Source organism: Ahaetulla prasina, chromosome 3 (assembly GCF_028640845.1).
Source record: "Ahaetulla prasina isolate Xishuangbanna chromosome 3, ASM2864084v1, whole genome shotgun sequence".
NCBI classification, from domain to species: Eukaryota; Metazoa; Chordata; class Lepidosauria; order Squamata; family Colubridae; genus Ahaetulla; species Ahaetulla prasina.
Genome location: NC_080541.1, coordinates 2,930,977 through 2,943,390, shown reverse-complemented (window position 1 = coordinate 2,943,390; position 12,414 = coordinate 2,930,977). Strand labels below are relative to the sequence as shown.

Here is a 12,414-nt window from a genome sequence, read left to right as displayed (position 1 = left end):
TCCCCCTCTTCTACCTCTCTCTTTCCTACCTACTTTCTTCCTTCACTCTCTCTACTCATCTCTCCCTTTCCATTCCCTTCTGAAATGGCAGCTGAGCAGCCCCGATTTCATTTCAAATTATTTCTATTTCTTAATTACATATCTTCAATCATTCCTTTACATTGATCCTTCATCTCCCCCCCTCTCCTCCCTTCCCCTCCCCCCCGAGACTTCCCAGAACAAAGTACAGGGTATAAAATTAACAATCATAAATTAAAATACAACATAAGTCATAATCCATAGTCACTCCTCTCTCTAAAACCTTAACTCCCCTTCCAGAAACAAAAAAGTACATTCTTCTTCCAGTCCATTATATATCAGTCCATTCCACTCCTAAAATCTTCAGAATCTTCCAATTAAATTGGTATTTCCAGTTCATCAATAAAATACATAATTTTTAATATCCAGTCTTCATCGATCAACACCAAATATATATCAATCCATTCCACTCCTGAAGTCTTCAGAATCTTATAGTTTTTAATATCCAATCTTCATCGATCAAGACCAAGACGATGTTCCATCTTCCAGTATTCATCAGAAATTCTTTTATAATATACCTTTCTTCCTTAAACAGTCTCCCAAATATAATTCATATTTCCAGCTTAAATTCTTAAATTTTTATCCAATCTCCAAAAATAAACAATATTCTATGTTCTCATATAACATAACATAACAACAGAGTTGGAAGGGACCTTGGAGGCCTTCTAGTCCAACCCCCTGCCCAGGCAGGAAACCCTACACCATCTCAGTCAGATGGTTATCCAACATTTTCTTAAAAATTTCCAGTGTTGGAGCATTCACAACTTCTGCAGGCAAGTCGTTCCACTTATTAATTGTTCTAACTGTCAGGAAATTTCTCCTCAGTTCTAAGTTGCTTCTCTCCTTGATTAGTTTCCACCCATTGCTTCTTGTTCTACCCTCAGGTGCTTTGGAGAACAGCCCGACTTCCTCTTCTTCATTAAAGTGATATCTTTAATATCACTTACATAAATCAAATAGCATTGCTAATATTAATATTTCTTCAATTTACCTTACATATGTCAAATAACATTAAAATTATACCTATCTTATATCCAAAATATATCAATTATAACAATTAAATTCTGTTTGACCAAATACCAACATTACATCCATAAACAATCTCTCAAATATAATATTTAATCCAAATTCATAAATTTTTCTATCTGTCCTCCAAAATTAAACGATATTCCATCTTCCCATTCCTTTATACCTCACATATATCAAATAGTAACACCTATAACTTATACCCAAAATAGTCCAGTTATAAAAATTAAACCCTATATATATATATATATATATATATATATATATATATATATATATATATATATATATATATATATATATATATATATATATATATATATATATATATATATATATATATATTTGTTTTCTGAGGTTTTCGCGGGTGTTTGTATGTAGGTCTTTGGTTATTCGGGTTTTCTCCCGCGTAAAATTGGCATGAACAAACGAGATGATACCTCCCGCCTACCAGCCATTTGGAAACCTGCCCTTATTGACAAACGTGTCCCTAACACGAGGAATGACACCAGACCCACACTCACGAGGTCCACACAGGATGTCACCACACATCCACCCAGAAAGCACACCCAAACCCACACTGATCAGGAAGCACGACCAAGGACCAGAAGCCAGACCGCAGCTGCAACATTAGCCATTTCAAACCCCTCCAATCCATACATGCAGCAGACTGACACCCACTACGAAGATGTAGCACGACCACGAACACGAAGCCAAACAGCAGCAGTGCAGCTCACTAGCTCAGATCCACCTGCAACTCAGACTAATTTGAGCACAACCAAGCCCCCACCCAAACAGGACACACCCCCAGCCAATCAGAGCACAAAAAAACCCACATCCAATCAGATCACAGCCAAGCTCCCACCCAATCAGTTCAAACCCCCACTAGCAGTTAAAAAGGAAGAAACAGCTGCAATCACACATTGCTCCCAGAAGCACGAAGCTGAAGCCTGAAGATGACGAATGAGACTTCGTCGAAACGTCGCCAAGACACTTCCAATTTTACGCGGGAGAAAACCCGAATAACCAAAGACCTACATATATATATATATATATATATATATATATATAAAATACCATCAAAATCACATCTTAAGCATTCTCCTTCCCCTTGTCTTCTATCTTACACATTTTCCACCATCTGCTCACCAATCAGCTTAACATCTAACAATAAAGAATTTCCAATCTCTAATATATTGGTGTAAAAATCTCTTGTTTAAAAACTTATTAAGAAAAGATAAGCCTCCAAAAGTTCCTGTAAAAAAAAATTCCATGTTTGAACTGAAGAAATTTCCAAGATTTTAGTAGTAGTTAGTTCTGTTTGCTTAAGAGCCATTTTTAAACTGTATAATCTACCAAAAAGAGAAAAAAAAATTCAATAAACTTTTTTTCTTAAACATTGTGATAGAGAAAAAGATAAAAAGAAAAAAAAAATCATTAACAGTTCTTATTCATTCCATTTAAAAAGTAGCTTGTTATGTTCTTCTTATAGGTTCCATGCCAGCAGTTACAAGCATTTCCTTAACTTTCACTTCCAATACACAAAATGCTAAAATCTTCTTACAAGCAAATGCCAGCACACTCCAACACTTTTAAAAGCAGTTTTAAATTGCTTAGTTGCCATCTTCTTTTAAACTTTATTTCTTAAAACTAAAATTAATAAAAAATCTTTTTAAATTTCTTTGCAGCCACAGTCTTAAAATCTCTTCCTTTATCCTTTTGTAGTTATAACTTTCACTTTCCTTTGTGTATTGCAAACGCCATTTTAGATCCACTCAGGTTGAAAGTTAGTTCAAAGGAAAGCTACTTAAGAACCGAAGTTAAGATTTATTACTTGCAAATTCTCTTGCTAGTCCTCCTGCTTCATTCTGTCTGTCCAACACACTCCCTTGTAGCACTTATGACTTTACCTGTTTGGGTAATAAAACGTCTGCAAGAAAACCACCCAGCACAGAGAGCACCAAAAACCCCACAGTTGTCTCCTCCTCCTTCTCCTCCTCTTCTCCATAAACCCCAATCCTTCTAACACTGATTATGTTCTCTAGTTGGGTAATTAAAATGTGTGCAAGAAAACAACTAATGTCAGAGAGCACCAGGGACCCTACGGTCTTCCTCCTCCTCCTCCTCCTCCTCCACCTCCTCCTCCTCCTCCTCCTCCTCCTCCTCTTCTCCATAAACCCCAATCCTTCTAACACTGATTATGTTCTCTAGTTGGGTAATTAAAATGTGTGCAAGAAAACAACTAATGTCAGAGAGCACCAGGGACCCTACGGTCTTCCTCCTCCTCCTCCTCCTCCTCCTCCTCCTCCTCCTCCTCCTCCTCCTCCTCCTCCTCCTCCTCCTCCTCCTCCTCCTCTTCCCCCTCCTCCTCCTCCTCTTCTCCATAAACCCCAATCCTTCTAACACTGATTATGTTCTCTAGTTGGGTAATTAAAATGTGTGCAAGAAAACAACTAATGTCAGAGAGCACCAGGGACCCTACGGTCTTCCTCCTCCTCCTCCTCCTCTTCCTCCTCCCCCTCCTCCCCCTCCTCCTCCTCTTCTTTTTGCTGCTGTCCCTAACACACTCCCTTATAGCACTTATGACATTATCTCCTTGGGTAATAAAACATCTGCAGGAAACCCACCCAGCTTAGAGAGTCCCAGGGACAATTGCTCAACCCTGCCCACATTCCACCGCAAAGACCAAGCCATCCCATCCCTTCCCATCTCAAGGAGGTTGAGGGCAAGGGAGGGCAGTGGGCAGCCCAATGATCTGTTGTGACCCAAGTTCCTGGACCCGGACTCCTGGACTCGGATGATTCAGAAAGTGAGGGAGAAGACCTGGCCAGCCCTGCTTCTCGTGAGCCCTTTCCCTCCCTGGCACCCACTCAAAGGGAGGAGGAGGGGCCGGCAAAGCCTGATTCCCTGGAGCCTTCTTCTGATTTGGCAACGCCCCAAGAACAGTTTTGGAGTGATGCAAGATTACGAAAACGTAACCGGCATGCGCAGCAGCGGAAGAGTTGGGACAAAGCCAAGTCATAATTGTCATGCAGTGACATCTGCAGATACTATAAATAGGAGGCGGGACTTCCTGGTTTTTTGTCTTGGACAAAGTAATGAATTTGGGCGGGCAATCTGTATCAACGGAGGGAAGAATATATTCGTGAGTAATTCTGGCCTTATCTGTAATTTCCTTGTTATCTCCAGAAACTTGGCAGGCCCGTGGGTAGACGTAGCCAGGACATTTATATATATGTAAATAAATCAGAAAAGAGGCCTCTGACTGACTCTTTGCTGGGAGTATTGGGGGAAGGGAAAAAGAACATGATCCAACGAATGGTGGGGCATCTCTGGACTTGATCTCACCTCTTTCTGCTACTTCTTTTGTCTCAGTGGGAGAAGAAGAAGAGGTATCCATAAGAGAAGCTGCTGAATGCATCGCGAAAGCCATGGATTTCAAGGGACAACTTCTGGTATCCTTTGGTCAGTGGTTCCCCCAGGCATTGGAGCAGACCAAAATCTCAGGTTCTTTCTACAATATGGATAGTCCTTGACTTAAGGACACGGTTTTCATTCCTAAGCAATGGAAATTCTATGAAGATTCTCAGATCTCCAGGTCAGGAGTCTCCAACCTTGGCAACTTTAAGACTTGCGGACTTCAACTCCCAAGTTCCTCAGCCAGCAAAGTTGAAGTCCACAAGTCTTAAAGTTGCCAAGGTTGGAGTCCCCTGCTCCAGGTCATGTTTTTTTTTTAATTTGCATTTATATCCCGCCCTTCTCCGAAGACTCAGGGCGGCTTATACTATGTCAAGCAATAGTCTTCATCCTATTTGTATATTATGCACAAAGTCAACTTATTTCCCCCAACAATCTGGGTCCTCATTTTACCTACCTTGTAAAGGATGGAAGGCTGAGTCAACCTTGGGCCTGGTGGGACTCGAACCTGCAGTAATTGCAGGCAGCTGCTGTTAATAACAGACTGTCTTAGCAGTCTGAGCCACCAGAGGCCCTAAGATGCTTTTTTCAAGAGGCAACTGGATTGTCTGGTTTTTCTTTGAAGACATTTTGCTTCTCAAGCTGTCTGAAATTCTATAGGGTAGGGGGGCTAGACTAGAAGACCTCCAAGGTCCCTTCCAGCTCGATTCTGATTCTGACTCGTCAAATCTGACTTTTGGGGCTGGATCAAGGACAGCCACCTCCTGGCCCAACATCACCAGCAAGAACAAATCCATCCCTTCCCCGCCATCCAGTTCAGAGCCGAAGAAGCTTCTTGGATGAGAAGCGAAACGTCTTCAAACAAAAAACCAGAAAGTCCAGTTGCCTCTTGGAAAAAAAGGCTCCTTTGGGACATATATCTGAAAGTTCGCAAGATTTGAAGTCCGTACATCTGAAAGTCCTTCTCAGGATTTGGAAACTCCTCTGGTGGCTCAACAGGCTAATGCAGTCTGTTGTAATGCAGTCTCTTATTAACAGCAGCTGCCTGCAATTACTGCAGGTTCAAGTCCCACCAGGCCTAAGGTTGACTCAGCCTTCCATCCTTTATAAGGTAGGTAAAATGAGGACCCAGATTGTTGAGGGCAATAAAAGTTGACTTTGCATATAAATATACAAATGGATGAAGACTATTGCTTGACACAGTGTAAGCCGCCCTGAGTCTTCGGAGAAGGGCGGGATATAAATGCAAATTAAAAAAAACAACTTGTCAGTTGTTTCTGTAGACATCTGTCACATGTAGGTCTTGTTCCCAAAAGCTCCCATTCCAGGGATGGGCTTCAAAAATTTTAGCAAGGGGTTCCCTGTCTGGTTGCTGGGTGGACGTGGCCATGGTGGGCGTGGCTTAATTGGCCTCCTGCACCACAGCGGGGAGAGGGCATTTTTGCCCTCCCCGGGCTCCGGAGGCTTTTCTTGAGCCTCCGAGAGGGCGAAAACGGCCCTGAACTTCCAGTAAGCCTGTTTTTCACCCTTCCCAAGCCTCCGCACATACCCTGCACCTTACCTGCATCCAAAACAGGAACTCCGGGGAGGGGAGGAGAGGGGTGGGCGGGGCCAGCCTGGTGTGGGATTTGGGGGTTCTGCACAGAATCTTAGCTAGAGGTTCTCCCGAACCCGTGAGAACCCCCAGCAGCCCACCCCTGTCCCATTCTCTCGATGAACGACAGCCCTGCAAGATGACCGCCTCTAAGTTTTTAATCCTACAGAAACACGAACGGTCTCTTGTGTGACCCGTCATAAGCTTGACCTTGGGGTACTTTTCTTTAACCTCATCTCTTGCTTCGAGTTTGACGAATCCAAATCGGATGGTCAGTTCAAGAAAACGGCCAGTAATGCCAAGCTGAGGAGATATTTGCCTGACTTCCAGTTCACGCCGTTCGATCAAGGTAAGAGAACCTCGTCCAATGTGGCCTCTTGGGCCTTTCCATACGGGAGACTTGGTCAGGTTGGAGTGGATCTCCTTCACCCATTGAAGGCAACAGCCCCGAGAGTTACAATTTGATGTCCTGTGGATCCATGGCTGCCTCGTCCTGCTTTGTGCATTGGCTATAATGGGCTGTACAATTGCACAGAGTTGACGTTGCACGGAAAATCCTAAGAGTGAAATAAAATTCATTCATTCATTCATTCATTCATTCATTCATTCATTCATAATTCTTACAACAGGCTGCACAATTGCACACAACAACTGCAGTCATTTGCTTAAGAAATGGGGCAGGAAAGGTCATGAATGGAGCAAAACTCACTTAACTGTCTCGCTTAGCAACGGAAATTTTGGGCTCAAGTCTGGTCATAAGTCGAGGACTACCTGTGCTTCGTATTTCTTAACTGCCGTCTCCCTCGGAGAATGAAATGATGGCAAAAAAAGAGCCAAACCTTGTTATTTATTATTTATTTATTTAATTAATTAAACTTTTATACCGCCCTTCTCCCGAAGGACTCAGCCTTCATTAAAACAATTAATATACACACTAAAATAACAATTAAAAAAACTTATTCAATAAAAGGCCGAAATTAAAACCGTCCAATTGATTATATAAAATACCCAATATAATTACAATTGAAAAATTTAAAATTTAAAATTTAAAATTTAAAAATCAGGCCAGTCCCGCTTGGATAAATAAATAAGTTTTCAGTTCCCGGCGAAACTGTTGGTCTGTTTAGTCACAAATTCAAAATTTGGGGTCTCCTTGTCCACTTTCCGAAGTAATAGTTTTACTTTCTATGTAAAGTGAAAACAAACTTTTCTGCACAGAACAGGAAAAAATCAAGAAATATATTGTTGTCCCAGCTTCCGGGATCTTAGGAAAAAAATTAAGTCTGTGAATACTGGTAGTCCTCAATTTACGACAAACATTTCCGTCGCTAACCAAGGCGGTTGTTAGGTGAATTTTGCCCCATTTTACGGCCTTTTGGCCATGGTTGCTAAGTGAATCACTGCAGCTGTTAACTGAAACCTGCGGTTGCTAAGTGAATCTGGCTTCACTGTTGATTTTGCTTGTCAGAAACTGACCGGGAAGGTTACAGTTGGTGATCCCCATGACTCCCATTATGCAACCATCATAAATAAAATTGATGCGATGTTGCAACGGTCATAAGTGTGAATACCGGTCATAAAATACTTTTTTCAGTGCTGTTGTAACTTCGAACAGTCACTAAACAAAGGATTGTAATTCAAGGACTCCCTGTTGTAGGAGGGCTGCTCTAGATCAGTGCTTCTCAACCATAGGGAAGTTGAGCCGTGTGGACTTCAACTCCCAGAATTCCCCAGCCAGCCATGCTGGCTAGGGAATTCTGGGAGTTGAAGTCCACATGTCTTAACATTCCCCAATGATTGAGAAAAACTGAATGGTGGATGACTTAGCTTAACTTGCATAACTTGCCTCCGGAAGTTGTGAATGCTCCAACACTGGAGGTTTTTTTAAAGAAGAGATTGGACAACCATTTGTCTGAAATGGTATAGGGTTTCCTGCTTAAGCAGGGGGCTGGACTAGAAGACCTCCAAGGTCCCTTCCAACTCTGTTATTCTGTTCTTATTTCTATTCCTTTCCATTCCATTCTATTCTATATTCTATTCCTATTCTCTCTTCTCTTCTCTTCCTTTTCACTCCCCTCCACCCTCCACTCATTCTGTATTTTATTATTCTATTCTATTCCATTCTTTATTAATTCAATTCAATTCTATTCTATTCCATTTCATTCCATGCCACTCCACATTTTATTAATTTTTTTTTCTTTTCTTTGCCTTTCCATTTCATTGCATTCCATATTTTATTAATTCTATTCCATGCCATTCCTCATTTTATTAATTCCTTTCCTTTCCTTTCCTTTCCTTTCCTTTCCTTTCCATTCCTTTCCATTCCATTCCATTCCACTCCATATTCTATTCTATTCTATTCTATTCTATTCTATTCTATTCTATTCTATTCTATTCTATTCTATTCTATTCTATTCTATTCTATTCTATTCCACTCCATATTCTATTTTATTCTATTCCTATTCCTATACCTATTCCTATTGGCAAACCAGAACATAATTTTCTCTAGCTGAGGTCCTCCCAAAGCCCACTTTTAAAACCTACCAAATTAGCCAAAATTTCACCCCTGCGGAAAGCTGCCCCCTAACTTTTCCTGCTCAAGGAGGGGCAAATCCTGTCCCCCGTCCCTCCTTCGGATTTCATTGCCTCCGTCTCTTCTCCTCTCTCCTGCAGCTGTGAAGGAAATGTGCGACTGGTTCTGCGCCCATTACGACAGCGCCCGGAAATGACCGAAGGGCCCCCCACCCCCCCGCAATGGCGGCTTCTTAAAGTAGGGGCAGCTGCCCCCTCGTCTCAATCTCAGGTAGCTTTTTGGTGAAGGAGGAAAAAAAAAGAGAAAATTAAAAGAAAACTGCTTAGAGTACCAAAACGGAATCCGTTTCTGTTTTTTTGTTTTTGAATTTTAACAAATTTTCGCCACTTAAAGACTGACGTTGGGTACTTAAGGGGGTCCCTTGGATGACCGCCAGCGAGAGGAAGCCAATCTAGCGAGCAAATTTTAATTCTGCACAAACTTGACCTGACAGCGAAACTCATCTCCAGGAAGTCCTCGACTTACAAGCATTCATTTAGTGGCCATTCGAAGTTACAATGGCACTGACCTAATAATAATAATAATAATAATAATAATAATAATAATATTTTAATTTTTAGACCGCCCTTCTCCCGAAGGACTCAGGGCGGTGAACAGCCAAGTAAAAACAATACAATATATTACAATAAAAACTATTTAAAAAACTTATTCGATAAGGCCTAAATTTAAATATAAAATACATAATATAAATATAAAATAAACCCCTTTTAAAACAAATTAAAAACCCCTATCAAGCCAGTCCTGCTCGGAAGAATAGGTACGTCTTCAGCTCGCGGCGAAAAGTCTGGAGGTCAGGAAGTTGTTGAAGTCCTGGGGGAAGCTCGTTCCAGAGGGTAGGTGCCCCCACAGAGAAGGCTCTCCCCCCGGGGGTCGCCAGCCGACACTGTTTGGCTGATGGCACCCTGAGGAGACCCTCTCTATGGGAGCGTACTGGTCGGTGGGAGGCATGTGGTAGCAGAAGGCGGTCCTGAAGATATCCCGGTCCTATGCCATGGAGCGCTTTAAAGGTGGTAACCAACACCTTGAAGTGCACCCGGAAGACCACAGGCAGCCAGTGCAGCCTGCGCAGGATTGGTGTTATATGGGAGCCACGAGTGGCTCCCTCTATCACCCGCGCGGCTGCATTCTGAACTAACTGAAGTCTCCGGGTGCACCTCAAGGGGAGCCCCATGTAGAGAGCATTGCAGTAGTCCAGGCGAGACCTACGACCGTTATTCACACTTATGACCAGAGGTGGGTTTCAGCAGGTTCTGACCAGTTCTGGAGAACTGGTAGTGGAAATTTTGAGTAGTTTAGAGAACCGGTAGTAAAATTCTGACTGGCCCCACTTCTGTCTATTCTTTGTCTCCCAAGTCCCAGCTGATCGGGAGGTAATGGGGATTTTGCAGTATCCTTCCCCTGGAGTGGGGTGGGAATGGAGATTTTATAGTATCCTTTTTCTGCCATGCCTATCAAGCCACGGCCACAGAACCGGTAGTAAAAACATTTGAAACCCACCACTGCTTATGACCTTTGTAGCATCCCTATGATCGTGTGATCCAAATTTAGACGCTTGGCAGTTGATTCATTCTTATGACCGTTGCTGTGTCCCGGGGTCACGTGGATCCCCTTTTGCGACCTTCTGACACGCAAAATCAATATGCGGAAGACATATTGACCTAAGAAATATGTTACCCATTATCAACAGCAATGATTCACTTACCCACGGTGGCAAGAGAGGTTGTAAAATGAGGCAAAACTCACTTAACAAATGTCTCGCTTAACAAATGTTGGGCTCCATAGTGGTCGTAAGTCAAGGAATGCTTGTTTTGCAGTTTTCAGCATTTTTTGCTGGTTTCCGGCCAAAAACACGCATTCAAATCAATGGGTTCACTAAATGACTGCAGTATTTGCTTAATGACTGCTGGGACAAGGCCATGAAATTACTTTTGGTCACGTGGTTGCCTTGACACATGACAGTAATAGGTTTAAGGACCAGGTTTTCTCTCCTAATGATGGTCATAAGTCAGGAACTTACGGGTAAGTCCTCGACTTACGACCAACACTGATCCCAAAAATTCCATTGTTGAGCAAGACAGTGATTGAGTTTTGCCCCGTTTTAAGACCTTTCCTGCCACTGTTGTTAAGTGGAATTGCTCCAATTGTTAAGTGAGGAACACGGTCGCTAAGCGAATCCAGCTTCCCCATTGACTTTGTTTGTCGGAAGATCGCAAAAGGGGATCACATGACCTTGGGGCAGAGCAACGGTCGTAAGTATGAATCAATTGCCAACTGTATTGAATTCTGATCCCATGGTCAATAGGGATGCTTCAAAGGTCGTAAGTATGTACTACTCACTTGGGACACAGCAACGGTCGTAAGTATGAACCAAGTTTCCAAGCGCCTGAATTTGGGTCACATCGTCACGGAAATGCTGCAACCGTCGTAAGTGTGAAAAACGGTCCTAAGTCCCTTTTTCCAGTGCTGTTGTAACTGCGAACGGTCACTGAGCGAACTGTTGTAAGTCGAGGCCTACCTGCAGTGTTTTGGGCAATGCTGCTCGGAGTGAACCAGCCGACACCGGAATCAAAATGAGACGTGCCTTCTCCATCATAAGCTGGCAAGTAGCATTATCCGAAACTCAAGAGACCTGCCAGATGTTGCTCAGGAACTTTCCTGGATCAAACAGCTGCTATTGATGCTTCCAGCAAGCGCAGCTGGAGGATGGCGAACAAAGCTTGTCTTTTGCAGATGGTACCAGAAAAATACAGGCCTGAACTCCTTTTCAGAGGACAAATTAGAGTCCGGCTGGAAGGGACCTTGGAGGTCTTCTAGTCCAGCCCCCTGCTCAAGCAGGAGACCCTGTACCATTTCAGGCAAATGGCTGCCCAATCTCTTCTTAAAAGCCTCCAGTGATGGAGCACCCACAACTTCTGGTGGCAAGCGGTTCCACTGGTCAATTGTTCTCACTGTTACGAAGTTTCTCCTTCGTTCCAGGTTGCTTCTCTCCTTGATTAGATTCCATTCCGTTGTCCTTTGTTCTGCCTTCTGGTTCTTTGGAAAATAAGTTGACCGCCCTCCCCCCCACCTCTTCTTTGTGGCAGCCCCTCAAATTCTGGAAGACTGCTATCATGGAGAGCAGCCAGTTCCGACCGGTTTGGGCGAACTGGTAGGTGGCAACCTGTGGGTGGGCTTGCCCACCAGCCGTGGCGTTATGCCATCCTATTTAACCACGAGTAGCGGAAAGTTTGAGTAGTTCAGAGAATCGGCAAATACCACCTCTGGCTGGCCCCAGAGCAGGGTGGGAATGGAGATTTTGCAATGTCCTTCCCCCAGGAGTGTGGAGGGAATGGAGACTTTGCAATATCCTTCTCCCAGGAGTGGGGAGGGAATGGGGATTTTGCAATATCCTTCTCCCAGGAGTGAGGAGGGAATGGGGATTTTGCAGTATCCTTCCCCTGGAGTGGGGTGGGAATGGAGATTTTGCAATATCCTTCCCCCAGGAGTGAGAAGGGAATGTGGATTTTGCAGTATCCTTCCCCCAGGAGTGGGGTGGGAATGGAGATTTTGCAATATCCTTCCCCTGGAGTGGAATGTGGATTTTGCAGTATCCTTCCCCTGGAGTGGGGTGGGAATGGAGATTTTGCAATATCCTTCTCCCAAGAGTGGGGTGGGAATGGGGATTTTGCAGTATCCTTCCCCTGGAGTGGGGTGGGAATGGAGATTT

The 12,414-nt window shown here is 43.3% G+C and overlaps 1 protein-coding gene across 7 annotated transcripts in view; it reads left to right on the top strand.

Moving 5' to 3' along the window:
• Positions 1-12,414, top strand: part of GFUS (GDP-L-fucose synthase) — a 107,143-nt gene that overhangs the window by 32,715 nt on the left and 62,014 nt on the right. For 6 of the 7 annotated variants that reach the window (XM_058174384.1, XM_058174382.1, XM_058174381.1 and 3 more), the window contains exons 9-10: positions 4,480-4,559; positions 6,365-6,464. In XM_058174384.1, the coding sequence (XP_058030367.1) occupies positions 4,480-4,559; positions 6,365-6,464 (180 nt within the window). Of the gene's footprint in view, positions 1-4,479; positions 4,560-6,364; positions 6,465-8,788; positions 8,990-12,414 lie in introns of those variants that run through there. The other variant, XM_058174388.1, reaches the window with a different exon arrangement.